At 37.5% G+C, this 21,244-nt stretch overlaps 1 protein-coding gene across 3 annotated transcripts in view; it reads right to left on the reverse strand.

Annotated features, from left to right (window-relative positions):
- Positions 1–21,244, reverse strand: part of C10H12orf4 (chromosome 10 C12orf4 homolog) — a 38,389-nt gene that overhangs the window by 14,110 nt on the left and 3,035 nt on the right. For all 3 annotated transcript variants that reach the window (XM_036867631.1, XM_036867632.1, XM_036867633.1), the window contains 8 exons: positions 20,255–20,400; positions 17,943–18,124; positions 14,517–14,616; positions 14,305–14,426; positions 9,018–9,124; positions 8,455–8,652; positions 7,476–7,604; positions 3,549–3,623 (listed from right to left, as the gene is read on the reverse strand). In XM_036867631.1, coding sequence (XP_036723526.1) covers positions 3,549–3,623; positions 7,476–7,604; positions 8,455–8,652; positions 9,018–9,124; positions 14,305–14,426; positions 14,517–14,616; positions 17,943–18,124; positions 20,255–20,400 — 1,059 coding nt within the window. The remainder of the gene's footprint in view (positions 1–3,548; positions 3,624–7,475; positions 7,605–8,454; positions 8,653–9,017; positions 9,125–14,304; positions 14,427–14,516; positions 14,617–17,942; positions 18,125–20,254; positions 20,401–21,244) is intronic.

Below are 21,244 nucleotides of genomic sequence, written 5' to 3' on the forward strand. Positions count from 1 at the left end.
CACAGGACAGAAACCCAGGAGTTGCCCTTAATTACTTTCTTTCTCTCACTGTCTCTTCCCCAATCCAATTCACCACCAACTATTTTCAGTGTATCTGCAACATATACCTCAAATATCTCAAATCTGAGCATTCCGTTTTTATTGCCATCACCCTATTTCATGCTACCATCATTTCACTTAGGTTTCTGTAATAGCCTCTTAATTAACCTCTGCTCCTATTCTTGCCCACCTACACACCACATCCACATTTGCAGTTAAAATGATTTAAGTATAAATCAGATTATATCACTCTCCCATTTAACGTGGCTCACACGACAGTCAGGAAAAAATCCAAACTCCATCCTCTTGTCTCATCCTCTGCTCCTGCCTCAGCCACAGAGACTCTCCTTAAGATCTTCAGACACACAGGGCTTGTTCCCGATCCAGGGCTGCCCCCCGAGAGAGGCTTTCCCCCAAGATTCTTGTCGACTGACTGCTTTTCACCAATCACACCTCAGAGTGAAGGTCACCTCCTCCCAGAGGTCTTCCTTGACTGACCCATCTGACTGATACAGGACTCCCTCACCCCTCACTTACTCTCTTTCACATTGTTCTATGTTCTTCTAAGCACTGAAATTCTTCTGTTATTTGTTTATGAGGTTATTTTAAAGGGACCACTGTTTACATGCTGTGACTGTAGGGATTTTTTTCTCTCTTGTTTAATGTTCTATCTCTGGCACGTGGAACAACAGGGCCTGGTACATAGAAGGTATTCGGTAAACATCTGTTCACTGAATGGGAAACAAACGTTTTGGACTGAATGCCGGCGCAGTGTTTATCAAACCTTAACATCCAGGCTTTCTACAATCACTCTATTTTCTAGGTAGCCACGTTAGCCATTGGCTTTTATATTCTGCAGTTTCTGTCAATATAAATAAATAAAATATATATAAAATATATACAAAACTATGTTTTTATAAACACACCTGCCTCACTGGAAAATCTGTTACGTCCTTCTAGGAAAACTCTGCTCTTCTAAGAACTATTCTTCTATCACTAACCCACGTCCTCACAAATTCTGCTCATCCTGGCTTCAAAGTCCTTATCTTAGGATTTTACTTATATTTACTTATAAACCTATAGTATTTTTGAAGTATTGAATATACTTTGGCACAATGTTTAACCATTTCCAATTACTAGTGTACATAAGCTGTGCCCATGGATGCCACTGAAAGGCCCCAGGCAAAGGTCTTTTTTTTTTTTTCTTTAACTTATACAATAAAAGAACTAGATAAGCAGTAAAAGAGAAAGGCCAGGGACTTCCCTGGTGGCGCAGTGGTTAAGAATCCGCCTGCCAATGCAGGGGACACGGGTTCGAGCCCTGGTCCGGGAAGATCCCACATGCCGCAGAGCAACTAAGCCCGTGTGCCACAACTACTAAGCCTGCGCTCTAGAGCCCGTGAGCCACAACTACTGAGCCCTCGTGCCACAACTACTGAAGCCCACGTGCCTAGAGCCCGTGCTCTGCAACAAGAGAAGCCACGGCAATGAGACGCCCGCACACTGCAACAAAGGATAGCCCCAGCTCGCCAGAACTAGAGAAAGCCTGCGCGCAGCAACGAAGACCCAATGCAGCCAAAAATAAATAAATTAATTAAAAAAAAAAAAAGAGCGAGACAGGCCAGTGACAGATCTAAACAAACCAGACAAAGGAAAAGTAAAAAAAAAAATTGTCCGGCGAGGAGTAGTATAGCAATTTCCCTGGCAGGCAATAAAAGACGCAGACTGCTTATCAGAGACCCAGTATATCCAATGAAGCGTCTCACCTCTTGAACTCCTACTGATGGTTCACATGATGGTACTCATAGCATTAAACATGGGCTAGGGTCCAGGACTGAGGCTGAGGACTTAGTGGACAAGTCAGGTGCTCCTAATCCCCAAACTGGCACTGCTTCGTTTGACCTCAGATGACCGGTCCTGGGCCTCATTTTACCCGTTAGTAAGATGGGGGTCTCGGAGCTGGCAGTAGTAATCAAAATAACATAATATGGTAGAAGAAGGACCAGACTGGGTGTTAAAAAGATCTGGTCTCTAGCATTTAGTGGCGGAATGATCTTGGGCAAATCAATTCAACTTACAGATCCTCTGTACTTCGTGAATTAAATGGGGAAAATAATGCCTGACTGCTCTCCTTAGAAAATCGTTTTGAGAATTAGATGATATAAACTACAAAAACTTAGATAATGATAAAGCAAACCCACTGGTTAAAAGATACATAAATCAAACTTTTTCTCTGCAACTTCAAACTCTAAAAGCATTAGTGATTTGGATCTGTCTCACCGCCTGTACACTTCCTGGCCGTGCAGCGTCCTTTACCCAATGGAAATTCAGATGCTATCAGCATCACTAAGTGGATCGTCACTACTTCTTTTCTAATGAGGACTTCTGACATAGTCTCCTGATTTGCTGGTAATAATGAGATACTAACCTGTAGGCTTTTTCCAAAAAGGAGCAAGAAGGAAAATAAACACAGCAGTAAAGAGTTAAGTTTAAAAAAAATCAGACGTTGGTACCTCCGGAACAGATAAGATTGGCACACTTTAAGAAAGCCACAAAATATAGATGATTTAAATTATGGATCTACAAAGAGAAATACAATAAATCCTGTCTCAATGAAGGTATTTTTAGATGGAGCGGAGGACAGTTTCCTGTTCCACAAAGTGGAGGAAACAGCAAGTGGTGATGCAATCCTGCCACTAACATTATCCGCTAAGGTGGGCTCTCTGAGGTGGGAGCATATTCGGAAGCTGATGACCACAAGCGAACTGGCCAGGAGACAAGATGAGCACCAGGATTGAACGGAATGTGACCTATGTGTAGAAAATCTGGGGAAGGAAATGTGAGGAAACAAACTTGGTTGTTTATGAACCTGCAACATTTACCAACTGGTTTAAAAGACTTTACACTTATAACGCCTATACAAATAGGCCTTCCCTGTTATGCCCTGTCATACAAACACTACTAAGGATCACCAGAGTGTATTCAACCTGGAAGAGGATCATGAGAGTGAATTTCCAGTTGATAAACAATATACCCAAGAATAATAAAGCAGATGAAAGAAATGGAAAGCAGGAAAATTTATGGGGAAATGGCAATAAGAAAGATTCTAAATCAGATGACCCATGTTCTTTCCACATGTTCAATTGTTTACATCTCCATTTACTATTGTTTATTTCATAGTAAAAATTATTTCTTGGTTCATTTAAGAAACTAAGAAACAATGTATAAAAGAGGACATTTGAAATAGCAAATAATGGTTAGACTTATGCAACTGCTTGAGGAATTTTTCTTGTATGGATCCAGGAAGAGTCAGTGCTACTATAAGAATAAAGATTTAATTGCAGAACACTGTGACAGTGTGTTTATAGATGATAGATACAATGTTCTAAAGTGATACACTGACCAACAAAAATGTTATAATGTACACCATAAGAACTTATGTTTCAAATCTATGATTTCAATGTATGTGATTATAAGAAAATTGCAGTTTAAAGTAAAATAATACTTACCAGGTAAAATATTTAAATAGTTTCTATCTGCATTCTTAGTCTTATCATCACTTCCTCCATCTCGGTTTCCAGAATCTATTCATAAGGTAATGCAACGGGAAAGAACACAATAACATATGAAAACACATTACTACTACTATTCCCCAAACAACCACAACAACAGCAAAAATTTACTAAGGATCTCTAGGTGCCAGGTAGTCAGATACATGCTTTACATGGATGGTCTCATTTAATTCTTACAAAACCCCTCTAACCACAACCCTATGAGGGACTAGCGTTCTCTTCACGTTATACACGAGAACAGAGGATGAGACAGGTTAATTCACTTAACGAAGAAGGCACAGATAAGTGGAGGAACCAGCTCTTGATCCCACATACTCAGATTCCAAAGCCTGTGGTCTTGACCACTTTAGACTTGCCAATCCCCTATTTTTCATCTGGGAGATTCAGGGCACTAAGTTAGCTGCACATAAAATAACTTCATTAGACAGTTGTGGGGTGGCCATCTTTATTTTTAGAATCTGAGTCACTGCTGTTGACATAACTTGTTCGGGACGACAAGCTAATGGTTAGCAGCACCAGGAATCACTTGATATTCAGCCCATTCCTGAAATCTGTTACTTCTTACCTAACACTATATACAATTTCTTTCAAACAGACAGGTGAGATTCTGTTTCAAATGGAATATTTTTTTTCAGATATTCAATCGCTTTTCTTTCTTTTTAGAAGGCATGATATTATTTTGAAGGATAAATGTTGGTAAAATAAGATATATCACATTTGATCATTCATTATTATGGTTGAACACAAATTATTTTATATATGTACATATATTTTTAATAGAAGATACATCTGAATTTTATAAGAATTCTATGAGAACTGAAAACTGCGGGATGAATATTAGCATTCAAAGTAGCTATCTTTAAGAGGCTGTGTATTTATTCAAATTAAATATAAAACTATATTGAAATGGCCTTCAACATCAGAAAATCACTTGAAAACAGTCAGAACTTAAAATGAGTAAACTGAAAATACCAAGGGAGACTTATGGTTTCAAAAAAGTTCTGAAAAAAAGTAACCTAATATTTTTACCCACTGACTACTTTGAGTAATTGATTGACAACATCATACCTTGTAAATGCGTATATTTTATAAATAGACAGAGGGAGAGAGAGGCATAGAGAGAAGGCTCTGTGTTGCCAGAATCCACATGTAATGTAACAGTCTGATTCTCATACAGACCCATGTAATTGATAGGCTTTGAATAAATGTCTGCTCACAGCGCAGAAAACAAAAAACGATAAATGAAGACTCTAATTTTGTTCACATGGGATATCAACAGACAGAATCCCTACTAAGTAAACAAGAAAGAACAGTTTATAGTCCATCTCCCTTTCCGTGTTTCAATGGTAATACCTTGTAATACTAAGAAGACGGCTAAATTTTTTTAATGTATATAAAACATGTACAAAAAATGAAATTGCTTTTGGGTTATCATGAACCACAGAAATATAAAGATGCTGATATAATAAGCACAGTGAGAAAAACAATGGAATGTCTTAGAATAGACAGTACTTGCGTATCAGGATGTAAATGTGTAGAACAAACACGTGGGCACGCTCAGAAAAGGAAAAGATGGAGAAAGTATTTTCACAAAACTCTTCTATAACAACACGCGGGTTCCTCTAAGAAAGTAGTCTTTTATAAACCTACTTGTTTCACTGACTCACTTAAACCACAAAATAGTTGCTTGAACAAGAACAAAATACTACCATGATGTACACACGTTGCCTTAACCGTATGTGGTTTAAAAACTTCCTCTCATAAATAAACTTTGCGTCCTCCGCCTTCTCCCACACCTGTCATGATCTCAATCTTCATGCTTTTAGTTACTACTAAGAATAATAGTTGAATGTGTCTGATCACATCCTTGCTAGTTTGAATGAGATGGAGGAAGGAGATGGCAGAAGAATAAGAGGACAGACCGTAATTTTCTGAAAGGTCCCGCGTTGGGATACACTTCCACACTGATTTCCTTAGACTCAGCCTGTCTCTGTTGTATGTGACAGACATTGCCACTACAAAGCCATGGTTACCCAGAGTGGAAATACAAACCGGTGGGGCCGCTATGGAGAGCAATTGCTGACACTATCGAAATTACAAATGTATGTGCCCTTTAGGTCAGGAATTTCTCTTTACGAATCTATTCCATAGATATGCTCAGTCATGCATGACGATATATGTGTAAGGTTATTCATGCGTTATTACTTATAAGAGCAAAACTTTGGAACAGATAAAATGTCTATCAATAGGGAACTGATCACTAATGGGATATCCTGCAGTGGAACACCATCCAGCAGTGAAAAGCTCTAAGGGTGCTCTTTCTGTACAGATATGAAATGATGCCCAAGATAAACTATTCAGTGAAAAAAAGCAGAGGACAGAGAAGTGTGCAGAGAAAGTTGCCATTTGTGTGAAAAGGCAAAATACATAAATACACACATACACCCGCTCACACACACACACATAAACATGCCCGGAAGGTACGTGTGACACAGCACTGGCTGCCGCTGAAGTGGGAAGCTGGATGGCAGGTGGACAGTTACAAAGACTTTCACTGTATGCTCTTTTGTACAGTTTGAATTGTGAATCTTCAGATTGTTTTACCTATTTTAGACATGATTAAAATATAAATAAAACGTTTTTTTTTAAATCTACTGAATAAACACGAAAACTACCGTGACTGCTAATCAAGTTGAGCCTAGAGAGCTGCATTCTAGAATTCTAGCATCAAGAGAATGGGAGGAATTCTTCATGGGATAGAGAACAAAGACACCAAGCAAAGATACAGCAGTCTCTCTCTCTGTTTACTAAAAAATACAAAACATGTGAACCCAAAGTATATAAGGGTTTCTTTGAAACACTGCAGTTGCAAAACAAACAAACAAGACAGACATCCAAAGTACCAGAAGCAGATTTAAAGGTTTGACCAGCGACTGTTTAAAAACCTGCCGCATTTTATTTCCTGGGCAAGACATCAAGTTTCCATAAGAAACAATAAAACACTGAGTATGCACTCAAGCCAGATAAGAGCATGTATTATAATTTTATGCCTGTGACATAATATGAAATGTCAGAAAAATAAGAAAAACACACCTTATGTATATTTTTAAATGAATACTACCCTTATATTTAGCTCCTAACTAAACAGACTTATGGTACCAATTTAATTTTTAAAAAGACTACTTTTTAAACTTTCATTTTTCAATTAAAGATAGCAGAACTACTCCATAATTTGAGTCAGAGTGTTTTCTTTTATGTCTTCCCTAAGGTCTCCTTATGCAGAAATAGAAATCTTCTGAAGAAAAATGCCATGAACTTCTTCCATAGCTTTAAAATCAACTTCCAGTAAATTTCCTAGAAGGATGTTTAGATTGTGGATAAATATAGAAAAAGCAGGACACATTTCTAAACATAGTAATTTTTTAAAAGAACAACCAAAACCAATTCTTGTAACTGACGTCGTGCTACCTAAGTGGATCAAAGATGGAACATATAAAAAGTGTATATTTTGGGCTATTTACCCTATGATTTCAATGTCCTTTATAGTACTAATTATATCCATTTTAGAGATACAGAACTTGGATCAAAAGATCACCAACTTTCCACTGAGTGCCTACTTCAAGTGTAACTATGGAATTGAATTTTAAAAACAGTTTTTCTAAGGATCTTGAACAAAATCACACAAACAAGGAAATTAAGAACAGAATTCAAGCTTCTAAAGACCTTGAATTTTGTTCTTAATTTCTTTCTTGCATCTTCCCACCAATACAACTTTCTCTACTTCAGATGGCCCGTATGCTAGGAGAGCGCTTAGGGACAGAACATCCTGAGAGTGAAATTTTAAAAAATGTGAGTTTCACTGACCGTGTGATTCTTTCAGCTTGCTCCTGCGCTGGGTTCTGGCATAAAGTACCACCTGCTGGACAACCTCCAGCTGATCTTCAATTCGGGGAAAATGAAAGTCAGTGCATTCTTGGCAAACTGTGGCGAAATCTAAGGGACCCAACACAGTTATGAACTTCTAAAGGTGAAGTATCAAGTATTTAGTATTTACTTACAGACAATGAGATCTAGCGGAAAGAGAATACAGCATTCACAAGGATGACTTCTCATACTTGTCCTTTCAATTATTATGTCTTACTAAGTCAGGGGACAACAATTTGGTTTTGATCAGAAACTTAATCTCTCAATTGCCCAAAAGAGTAAACAATTAATAGGCAAGGAAATTTTAATATAAGTCCAAACCTTCTTTAAATAATATATACTTTGATCATAATCCAGTCCCCAGAAGTGCTACGTAATATAAGGTTCTTTTATTTATAATAGAAAATAAACTCTATTCAAGCGTCTTTTAAAAACAGTTATACATTTGAATATACTTTCTATATTAAAATTTTGTTAATAATCATAAAACATTAATTGTACTAAGAGGGAAAGTAGAATTTTACCTAGCATATTTAAGAAATAGGTTATTTAAAAAAAGAAAGAAAAAAAGGACAAATGGATGAACTAAAATTCACTGAGTCAGGATCTGCTCCTTTTTGAAAAATACGTTTATATCTTGATTATTCTTTTTGTTATACCTTGAAACAAGGGTCCTGTAAGAGTATGATCTACAATGTGATAGAATTTTAAGAAGAATGAAATACCCTGAAGCACCCCAGGCCTGCTAAAGTATGAAACAAATCTCAAATGGCAGTGTCTGGGTATGTGTGCTGTTTGGTCTACTTGAATACTGGGGTGACTCAAGCCTTTTTTTTAAGTTTTTCACTAATTCCTTTCTTTTTAGAATGGCATTAAATGGAGAACTTTAATGGCATAAATATGCATAATGCCAACTTACCTCTTTTAATACCACTGTATGAATTGATTCGGTTATCCACTAGCAACACCAGGCCACAGAGGGACGTGGAGTAAAGCGACAGTGCTGTCTGGAGTCGGTGGAGCTTCACACCACTTCGGTGGCTCCTCTTGTGCTTACAGAAATCCAGCATATCTGCTCTCAGCAACCTCAGGTTATGCATGGTCTTCAACTGGGCTCCTGGGGGTAGGCAACAGGCCCAGAGAGATACTTAGACAGCTGCAGAAAGCCAGCAGGGCAGGAGGCAAATCTCTGTGGCAAGAATCCAGATAAATCTGTGCTACGAATAATTACAATGGGCCTTGCAATTTTCGATTTGAATAACTATTAACATTTCATCTTTCTATTTGCAAAGAAATAATATATGAGCTAAAATAGAAAACTTATAGCCAATAAACTATAGGCTTTCTTGGAGCAGAACACAATTTTTAATAAAAAGAACCTGGGTATATTCTACTCGTATGCTAGGGATTTTTCTCTTACAGCGTTAAAAAAAGTTTCACAGGTTACAATACATTGTGACTGCAAAAAATTAATATACTTACCTAAGTGAATGGTAAAACTTTCTTCTAACTTTCTCTGTTCCTCATAAATCCTTCCATTTGCTTCAGCGGATTCTCTGAGCTGACTTGGTTGAACTTTAATTTCCTCACTGAAATTGAAAAAATTATTGATATGCTTTTTTTTTTTTTTGGATGTTTGTCAAAAACCTTTCCTAAAGGAAAGAAAGCTTTACAGTGAAATGAGATGAAACAGCAGGAAGTAGCACTTAGTTTATTCCTAAATTTATCCTTTATCCATGGGGACAAGTAAGATCATTAACACAGGTTGTAAAATTCCTACTTATTCTTTCATTTCTTTGGTTATTTCTTTCAGTAAGTGATGCATATTTTTTTAGTCATTACAATATCGATTCATATGTCATCATTTAATATTTCTTAGTAGCCTAAGAGAATGATTAAATGAAATGACTAACATTAACATGTTTAAAATGACATTTTAATATATCCTATATCAGCCTTAGGGCTGGTGAAACTAGAAAATAAGTGAAGTGATAGAAATGAAAATTAAAAATTAAAATGTCAAATAAATGTCAAATAATAAAAAAAGATGAAGCTCGTTTTGATGTATTCATATCCTCTCTTTTTTTTTTTGTTTTACCATTTCCTGTTTTTTCACCGCCAACAGTCTCCCATTAAAGGACTTCTCTCTTTGCTCTACTCTGCCCTTGCACGTCCGGAAAAGGTTTCCATGGAGGCACCAGAACTGTACAACTGTTCAATTCAAATTTCATGGTGAGCTGAAGATGGTATAAGTCTGTAACAGTCATCCACTCCCCTGACTACATTTTTGGGGTAAATCCAAAGTCTCATTAGCGTCACTGATTGACTTCATTAGTAAATATGGCAAATTTAAACCCCAAAGTAAATTCATATAAATTTATATTAATAAAATATCCTCATCTTAGGACACAGAAAGCCACAAGAGAATGATGTTCCCATGTTAACAGCAAGAAAAGCCCAGATAACCTATAAGATCATAATTTTTCTGGAGCTCATCAGAGATTTGAGGTAACAAGGCAACCAAGAAACTAAATTCTAAAGTGTGACATGCTTTAGAAGGAGAGACAGGACACACAGATAGTTTTCAGTTTGGGCAGAGCACAGTAGAAATGGGTTGCTGTAATGTATGTAAGAGGGTAAGAAGAAATCAGCTAAAATTTTAACAAATTCTTGAAGGTCAAGTATGGGCTAGCAGGTCCATTTAGAACAGCTACGAGCTCCAGGCACCGGGGGACTTTGCATATGCTCTTGCAAACTCTTTCCTGTTGGCCTCCACCAGGCGCTTCCAGGAAAACCTTGGGGGCAGGGAAAGAGAAGAGACAGCCCACTCGGCGGCACAGGCAGATGTGCGATGAGTGCCCCAAGCCCAAGGCCCAGATCTGCTGGACTTACCTAAGACTGAAGCTGGACAAAGACCACAGAGACCCGCCTCCCACCCCCGACCAGGAGCCTGGCATCAAGTAAGAACAACGTCAGTCTACTGCTGGGGGGGGGGGGCAGAGCAACAGCGCACACGGGGACCTCCTGCTGTGGCACAGGCCTGCAAAGGCTACTGAAAGCTGAGGGTGGAGCGGGATGACAGAGGAGAACAGTCTAGAAGCCAAAGCCCCACTCTCAACACAAAGTGGCAGCAGCGCACTGCTGTAGAAAATGAAGCCTGTGGTGGACTGAAGAACAGAAACCAAACACAGCCCGACTGCTGACTAGATTTCCATAACCTTCACATCAACGGCCTGCTCATTTCTGGGCATAAGTACTATTGACCTCAGTCTCTTCTTTTCTAATACACACAACAGGCAGCATTCAGTTTAAACAAGAGAGAGAGAAACAGAGAGGGGGAAAGACCCAAAACAGCAAGCAAAAATAAATAAATTAATAAATAAATAACCCACTGTCAAGAGAGAAAGCAATCAACAGAAACAGACTTAGAGATGACCCAGACATTGGGGCTAAAAGAAAGGGACTTTCAAATAACTATGACAATATGCTAAAAGATTTAGTGTAAAATAACACACAAGGACAGATAAGGAATTGCAGCAAAGAGAGAAGTACTAGAAATAAAACATGATATCAGATCGATGATCACAGATGTCAATTCCTTTGACAGGCTCAGCAGCAGACCACCAATCATTTTATGATGCCACCATTACCCTGATACCAAAACCAAATGAAGATATTATAAGAAAAACAAAGTTACAGACCAACATATATATAGTGGATATATTTATTTACTATTTTATAGTGGATATATTTAAATTTACATATAATAGATATGAAATAATACATCATGAGTTACATGTATAAGTTTGAACTATAAAATTTCTAGAAGAAAACATAGCAGAAAATCTTTGTGATCTTGAATTAGGCAATGATAACTGAGATAAGAAACAAACCATTTAAAAATTGATAAATTACACTTAATTAAAATGAAAAACTTTGCTCTTCAAAAGAAACCATTAAGAAAATGAAACAACAAGCCACAGGGTGAGAGAAAATATTTGTAAAACACACATCTGACGATAGACCTGTATCCAGAATACACAGAGAACTTCCACAACTCAATATAATAATGGAAAAAAAAAAAAAAGGAGAGGTATGGATAGAAGATCAGCACGTGAAAAAATGTTCAACGTTAGTAGCCGTCCGGGAAATGCAAAGTAAAACCACAATGAGACACCACTACACAACCTACCAGAATTGCTAAATATCAACGCCAAGTGCTGATGAGGGTCAGGAGCACCTGGGACCCTCACACATTGGTGGCGGGAATGCAAAATGGTACAGCCACTTCGGAGAACCAGTTTCTTAAAAAATTAAACACACCATGGATTTTACTTCCCATGTTTTCCAGCAATCCCACTCCTAGGTATTTACATAAGAGAATTATAAACATATGTCTATAGAAAGACCAGTATGTGAATGTTTATAGCCGCTTTATTTATAATTGCCGAAATACTTTGAATGTCCACCACTGAGTGAATGGATAAACAAAGAATAACAGAGCAATAAAAAGGGAAGAACCACTCATAAATGCAACAACATGAATGAGTCTCAAAAGCGTTATGTCAAGTGAAGGAAGCAAGACACAAACTGCTACATACAGTTTGATTCCATTTATATGACATTCTGTAAAAATCAAAATTACAGGACAGAAATCAGATCGGGTTGCCACAAGCTGGGCAAGGGGAGGGGGGTTAATATAAAGGTATAACAAGGAAATGCTATGTCTTGATTGCAGTGATGGTTTCATAACTAATTAAGTTTGTCAAAACTCATCAAAATGTAAACCTAAAACAAGTGACTTTTACTTTATGTAATTTATCCTTCAATAGACCTGACTTTAAACAAAAGGGCAAAAACGGACATATATACACTACCAAATGTAAAATAGATAGCCAGTGGAAAGCAGCTGCATAGCACAGGGAGATCAGCTCGGTGCTTTGTGACCACCTAGAGGGGTGGGATAGGGAGGGTTGGAGGGAGACGCAAGAGGGAGGAGATATGGGGATATATGTATACGTATAGCTGATTCACTTTGTTATAGAGCAGCAACTAACACACCATTGTAAAGCAATTATACTCCAATAAAGATGTTAAAAACACAAATAAATAAATAAACAAATAAATAAATTTTAAAAATTGATCAATCTCATACAGGAGTTCTATACGTAGTTATGTTGAAAACAGGTTTCTGCTCCCCAAGGAAATCCCTATCAAAAAGGAAAGCAAACTAACCAAGTCACAGTAAAAATACTCTTTCCTAGGAATATTTGGTTTTTAAAGCAGCAGCAGCTAGAGGCCAATATTTACACAAAGGAATTGATCCTATACAATGAATTTCTGAAACTAGAGCAGCAAAGCAAGAGATAATTTTTGTAGCAAGGGGCTTTCTTAGCTTCCATAGGTTGATGACTTCCTACTTTTTTGACCACAATATAGAGTACACATTTCACATTTTGGCTCAATGCACACATGAGTAACGTGCTGATATTTTTTTCCCTAGTCTACTCTACTCAGTTCTGTTCCATTCAATTCCATTCCATTTTATTGTCATTTTTAAAAGTCCAATTGGAAAGTAAAGGATCTAGCATGGTCCCTGGCAGACTGCAACCAGCAATTTGAGAAACACCATTGGACCTTATAGTACACAGGTGTTCCCAGCCTGTCTGTCGCCTCACATGTCTCTTTGTATTGTGTTCAGCACTATTTTCATTTGAAATGAGGAGTATATATATGTTAGTGTCCAGGAGGTTATCCCATTTCTAATTATAAAAAATTGTTTAAATATTTCTAAGGTGTTGTCTTGGGAAAAACAACAACACAAATGACAGATTATAATACGAGATGATACAGACAGTGTCAGGTAAATAGTTTAATGATAATCCATCCATCTGCCTGGTTTACACCCATCCCATAAATATTTATTTATATGCCTGTGTCAAGAGCTAGACACTTGACAAAGACCTGGGTATACAACAGCAGAAAAACAGACATGGTTTTTGTCTTCAAGGCAAGACAGGTGGGGGAGAATGACATTAGACAAATAAAGGGCAGTATCTAAATGTTTATAGCATACACTAGAAGATGCTGGAAATAGGATTATTATACTGTACTAAATATATTCAATTGGATATACTTTAGGATTTGAAAGAAGAAATTCTCAAAGGTGAGTACACAGCCAGGAAAGAACAGGCACTGTCGAGCTCTAGGGCAACACATGAAACAAAATGCATTTAGGCCATAAGGCACCACACAACTTGTGACTTATGGAAAGTCCTCTAGACTATTTTGGTACCTTGTACATGCTTCTGTTACTGCACACATCATTCTGTACAGTACTGTTTTATTCACAGGTCAGTGTCTCTAGAATGTAAGCTCCACATGGGCAGTTATCTTTTTTTGGCTCTTCTGCTTAAAGAGTGCTTGGCATTTAAGGTGCAGTCGACCAGTGTGTATTGCACTGAAAGGAAACCAGCTTAAGGAAACAAGAGACAGTAATGGCGGTCTTGAGGTATACACACCCACAAGATCTACAAGGCTAAGTTCTAGGGGGGAAGTCACTACTGTAAAGCAGCCAGTTACCCGCCCCACCCCGCAAATCATCCACATAAAGTCTATAAAATGAAAGGTGTTAAAAGAAGTATAAATTACCTTGAATTTTCACCGGCAACTTAAAAATACCTACAACTAAAAAGGTCCAGTTTTACAACAAATACAAACTATTACTGACAATGACCTTCATCTAATAAAAACAACACCCGATTAATACCTGAGAGAGCTGTTTTTGGGGTTTTTTAGGTCTTGATGAAGTTTCATCACCCATTCCTGATACTCTTGCTTTTGAATGGCAGTCGACTGTTTTAATTCATTGGACCATTTATTTTCCAAGTCCTAAAAAGAGACAGTGCACTGACTAACTACTTGTTTTACAAAAATAAATAAGTGGAAAATGCAATCCAAAAGTCATTACACTTCACTCACCTGCTGGGATTCGAAGTGCTGAGCCGCCAGTGAATTTACATCTTGATCTGTCAGTGATTTTCCCAGTTCCTGCATCACTTTTTCCATTTCAATGCCTTGTCTGAACCATAAATAAGCAGATCAGATATATTCATCAAATTTTTAATACAACCACTCTGGATTTATTGAACAACCTCTACAAAGTCAAAAGAAAATTTTTGTTTTCTAGGACTATGTCCAGTTATGGCAACTATACCACCTGGAAGGCACTTTGAAGCCTTGCCAATGGAGATGTGGAAATAATAATGATAATGTCATATGATATCAACAACGTCATTTGTGCAGCTAAATTGGAATCTAAATTTAGTGCATAAATGAAAGCATTCAAAATCTAGGTGATCTTTCGACTTCCATGGCTAATATTTAAAAGGCTGCAGATTTTCACAAAGAAGATACTCTGCAATTCCAGCTTAAATACACTTTCTTTTTATTTGAACATGAGTTAAAGTGACTTCAACCTTCAAAAGGTACTTTATATTATAACCAGAAGCTGCCAATTAGGTTCTAAGGATCAAGCTGGTATTAAGTCACAAGGCTGGTTCCCTTTTTAGAGGAATATGAAATACATTCTGAAGACACATTTTCGTCTTCTTCATTTATCCAAATAAACGTGCAGAAATTAAAAATGGTTTTCTCTACGGGAAAAACTAATCAGTGGTGTTAGAAGTTCAGATAATGGTTGTTTTCGGGGGAAATGGGTGGTGACTGCCGGCTGGGCAGGAGGGAGCCCTCTGCAGGGCTGGAAATCATTTCTTGATCTGGGAGATGAGCACACGGGTGTACTTACTTTGTGAAAATTTACTGAGCTGTATACCTATCGTTTATTGCCTCTTCTGTGTGTGTATTATATTTTAGTAAGTTCATTAAAATTATCTTCTAATAAAAATGTATTCTAAAAGTTTGTTCTGAAACATATTTCAAACAAACTTGTAAACAACGAAACACAGACATGAACTAAAAGGATTTTACTATCATTCTAGTCAATTTAAGTAAATTGCTCTTAAAAGAGAACTTACACGTATTTATAACAACTGATTAAGATACTTATATGTATATGATAAATGAAACTCATTCATATGTTATACTTCTATACATTTCTATGTATACCTTCTAGTATTAAATATTCAATATCACTTAATTCCCACTTGACTATAAGTGGGCAGGTGACCCCATTAATTTTTTAATAACTACTAGAGGTCAGGTGAAGGAAGTGCTTGCAAGTAAGACTGTTATTTAAAACAGAAATAACTACTAAGCATTAATAAATATAAACTTCCATACAAATATATTAATATTTTACGTTACACATGTTCCCTCTAGTGGATAAAGAGTATCACTGCCACTTTTAAGTTTCAAAGAAATATCTTGAATCTGATTTGCTAAAAGCAGCAAATTTCCAGTGAGGAAAAAGAAGACCAATAAATAATAATTCAACAAATAAAATTTCACGAACATTTATTTCACTCTAAATGTTTTAGAAGTGCAAGTAGTTAATGATACAGTTAATGATGCAATATATATTTTCTATGATTAAGATCAAAGAAAATTTTATTATTTTTCAGATGAAATACTATCTATTGGCTCAGTATGTCTGGTGGGGTGATTCTGACAACCTGTATATTATCTCGAACAAACTTAGGAAAGAAGATCATTATAACTGTATTGATGCTACACTGAGAGAAGTTCTTTTAAAGATGTAAAATGGAGTTAAAATGAAAGGAGAAATGAGAAAAGGTGTCACTTCTGCTCATGAATTAAGATAAATGAATTAAGCACCAAAATTGTGGGTGAACTTCCATCAATGAATTCCAACTCACCATTAGTTATACTGTTCACCTTTGCCAAAAATATCACCTACCTTAACGGGAACATAGCTTATTTTTATTTTTTAAGCTAACAGTTCGGACATGTGAAAAATAAACTATAAAACTGTTCTTAAAATAAATGTATTCAAATACTGTTTATACGTTTAGGTGGGAAAAAGCAAAGCCCCATCAAGAAGTCTGGCCAAAGGACATTTCAAAAAATAACGTAAACCAAAACAAACCCCTGCTGAAAAACCATTCCACGACAGAAAATGTATACGAAGTACCAGTAAATGCAGATAATTGGTAAGTTAATTCAGATTCCCCAAAACTGAAGAGCTTTGTGGAATGAGAATCTTCTTCCAATTTAGAAAAACAACAATTGTAGAATACTGATGGCCAGAGATGAAATTTTCTGGGAGGCGGAGTGAGCAGGCAGCCAAGTCGACCACAGTTTAGCGCAGCTCACCAGCTGAATGAAAGCAGGAGTGATGGCTACTGGCATGAACTACAGAGAGCCAGGCTGGGCATTTTCTAATACACCTAGATGGGCAGAACGAGTGCAGTCCCAGAAAACCTGAGATCCAAGGACAGATTCAGAATGAGATGAAGATTATATTATTTGAAGCCCTGGCAGGAAAAATCAAACAAATGTAGTTCAACAGAAGATAATTCATTCTTGTTAGGTAATTATACTCTTACATATTTTAAAAAATCTAATCTGTATTTCATTCTTAAAGTATGTTCACAATATTATTGGCTACATAATAAAGAACTAGAAGAAAATCAAATTTTTGCCTCAGTAAAATGGGTTTGATGACAGTAGGACTGTGCTAAGAGATTAAGTGAGACAGGGCATCCGTTATGGACTGCATGTTTGTGTCCCCCCAGAATTCGTATGTTGAAACCCTAACCCTCAATGTGATGGTATCTGGAGGTGGGGCCTTTGGGAGGTAAGTAGGTTTAGGTGAGCTCAAGAGGTTGGAGCCGTCCTGATGGAATTAGTGCCTAGAAGAAGAGGTGCTACAGCTGTCTGTCTACGAGCAACACACCAGGAGCACGCACTGAGGAAACGCCACGTGAGCGACATTAAGAAGGCACTGTCTGCAAGCCAGGCAGCGGGTCCTCACCAGACACGGAGTCTGCTGGCACCTTGATCTTGGACTACCCAGCCTCTGGACGGTGAGAAATCAATTTCTGTTGTCTAAGCCACCCAGTCTGCGGTATTTTTTTTTCAACAGCAGCCTGAACTAAGACAGCATCCAAAGCACTCTGCACAGTGCCTGGAACAAAGCAGACCTTCAAAAGAGGTAAGCTATTCCTCTTATTAGAACTAAGAATAGATAAGACCACCATACTTGTTTAGGTAAATCACTGGAGAAGTTCTATAAACCTATGAGGACCTCATCTTCCCAGATGAAATGACAGATTTAAATGCATAAGAAAATTAATTTCTAAAGTTAAAGATTCTTTTCTATTCTATTCTTCAATTTTATAACAAAATGAGAACAAGCTGTTCTGCAGCCCATCAATATTTGATGATGTAACATTTAATTATGATAATGCAAGAACTTTGAAATACCTCTCTCGTAATTTTTTCAGCTCCACATCTCTTTCGCCAATCAGTTCTGAGATACTAACAAAGTAATTGTGTTCCAAATTTAGGAGAGTTTCAGAGGCAGGAGAATGGATTAGGTCATGGTACACATCTGCGAAATCTTCATCCCAGCTGGGCTCCTCGGGCCTTGCATGCTCTAATGTGGTCTACGAGATGAGACACGAACAGTCTTAAATCCTGACGTAGTATTTTTATTTAACACACTACTAGAGAAGTGCATATACTATGATTCCATTTCTGTACATCAAAGGACAGAAAGACCCTCCATCTATGTGTATATAGGTTACAGAGGATTATCTGAATATACAAAAAAAATACAGAAAGATGTCAACTAAGTTGTTAATGTGGGTTACCTGGAGGCAGGGGTAAGGGGAAGGCGTTAATGTGGAGGAAGAAATAGGAAGTGACCACAATAAAAAAAAAAAAAAAAAAAAAAAAGGTAAGTAAGCTAAGATCCCATTTCTGTGAAACCCAAACACACTCGAAAGGGCTGTTTTGGCAGAGTGGGACTTCTGACGACCTTTACTTTGTATTCTAAGGTGCTGCATAACAGAATAATTTGCATATATTAATTATGTAATCAGAAGAGGCTTTCCATTATTAAAAATATATTGCTACGAAAGGTTTTGTAGGCTATATATTTAGAGAATGAGGTTACCTATGCAATAACACTGACCCTGAAAACCCAATTCATGCATAGGATTTTATATCAAGATGTACATTTGCAATTTTCTTACTCTGAACTTTTCAAGTATTGTTTTCTTTATAAAATGTAAGCATGTTTTAAAGTGTATGAAAACAGTAGCTATCAAAATGATAAAGCGACTGAGTAAACACCAATAAACCAGAAAAACAGAAACATGCAGAGAGGCAGAATGGAGATACCCCAAGCACACACACAAATCCATCCGGGGGGACAGATGCCTGTCCCCAGACGTGTGCCGTGCCAGCACATCTGACACACACAGTGCTCTTCAGGGGAGGAAACTGGCATGCTGCGAAGTCCCCTGTCAAAGGTCATACAATTTAAAGGCAAAAGTGGAAGTATTTTTTCTATTATTGATCTTTGCAGACAGACATCTATAAAAAAGAATAATCTAAATTCTTCCCTTTTCAAAGTGAAAATGTCAAAAACTGGAATCTATGACAGGACTAAGAGTAATAATTTACCTTAAATAAAACAAATGGATAAATGACAGAAACAGGTATTCTGAACTGGGTCAATCGGGTCAACTTTTCCCCTTGTTTCCTTTCACTTATACTTCGATTGACTGCCAGATCAGGAGAGAAGAGTTTCAGAAGACCAGCTGAATCTAGAAGACGGATTTCATCTACCCCACGCCTCTGAAAACCTGAAACCACATTCTCATAACTGCTCTACATCTCTAGACCCCGGCACTGCTCTAGAAATTATAACCAGCCCATGTGACTTAAGCCTTGTTCCAAATTCACATCAGGCTCGGGCTGAAGTTTTGCAGGAAGGAGCCAGGGCCAAATCACAGGGATCTGCTTGGCCCTACGTAACACCAGACATTTGGAAACCCCATGAACCAGATCTGCTCACTACATAATTTTCAGCATCAATTTAAAACCCAGCCTACAGTGAGCCTTGTGAACAGGCAGAAGCTACCTACACGAGAAGCACCGAACACAGCTCTTATTTGACCTAACTCGCACCATATTCCCTCAGGAGAGGTGCCCCTAAAAAGGGGGCTGTGACAGCCGAGAGGAACGGGCACTGAGTAAGGGCCTGTGGAGAAACTACTCCACGTCCAGGCCCATCTGGACTTCTCTGTCTCCTCCATCACTATACTTTAAAAACAAACAAACAAACAAACTCACAGAAAAAGAGATCAGATTTGCAGTTAACTGAGGCTGGGGATGGGGGAAGGGGAAATTGGCTGACTGCAGTCAAAAGATGCAAACTTCCAGTTATAATAAGTACTAGGCATGTAATGTACAATGTAATAAATATAATTAACACTGCCTTATGGTATATATGAAAGTTGTTGAGAGTAAATCCTAAGCGTTCTCAGCACAAGAAAAAGTATTTCATTTTCTATTTCTTTAATTTTGTATCTATATGAGAGGATGGACGTTCACTAAACTTGCTGTGATCATCACTTCGTGACGTGTGTAAATCAAAGCACTATGCCGTATGCCTTAAGCTTACACGATGCCGCACGTCAACTACATCTCAATAAAGCTGTAAGGAAAGAAATCCTCGTCAAAGTTCAGAATATCCTCAAAATTTACAATGTGATCTCTTTTTTTACCTCCGCATAAGCTCTGGCCCATGTACTTGACAGCTGATGTAAATCTACTTCACCGGACTTCACAGCTTCCAGGGCTGCTTCAGCATCTCTGTCATAATCTTTGAGGGATTCTTCTTCGATAAACTGGCTCAGAGCTTCTTTTAAGTCTGTAACAGGGACAACAAATACCATCGTCAGTACACATAAATAGGGAACATTTTACCTGGCAAAGCATTCCAATGTCAAACTTTATTTCATCAAGCTCAACAGAATGTCTAACTAAAATAGTGTCTTAACAGAATGAGACAATGAGAATACCCTTAACCCTTAACAGAATGTCTAACTAAAATAAAATCAGCTTAGGGGATCATTTAACTAATCTCACAATTATTCTTCTTTACAATCACAGGTTATTGAATGGTCAAAATTCTTAACTCTGACATACAACCCTGATACTAATTTAAAATGTTGGGACTTCCCTGGCCGTCCAGTGGTTAAGACTTCGCCTTCCAATGCAGGGGGTGTGGGTTCCATCCCTGGTCGGAGAGCTAAGATCCCACATGCCTCATGGCCAAAAAACCAAAACATAAAACAGAAGCAATATTGTAACAAATTCAATAAGACTTTAAAAATGGTCCACATCAAAAAAAATCTTAAAAAAAAATTAAAAATGTTAATTTCTTAAGCCTGATTCTTTATCTGAAACTGAGTAGGGAAAAGCACATAAAGACCTCCTACAGATTTAGAGCAGCTAAAGGTTTCTTTATTTAAATGAGTTTCCTATATAACTTTCAAGGGTATATATTGTTACAGTCTTTGAATCTGAGAGAGAAATTGAGTGATTAGCATATTAAAACTGATTTATTTCAGATGATCTACAGTTCCAACTTTAGAGACACTATTCAGAGACTGCTTTGAGGATATAAGAAGACCACAGCTTTCATCTTGGGCACTTGCTCCCTCACTCTCTCACTCCAGGTTGCTGGCCCTGGTGGAGGCCAGCTGCAGGTC

Source organism: Balaenoptera musculus, chromosome 10, assembly GCF_009873245.2.
Source record: "Balaenoptera musculus isolate JJ_BM4_2016_0621 chromosome 10, mBalMus1.pri.v3, whole genome shotgun sequence".
Taxonomy (NCBI): Eukaryota; Metazoa; Chordata; class Mammalia; order Artiodactyla; family Balaenopteridae; genus Balaenoptera; species Balaenoptera musculus.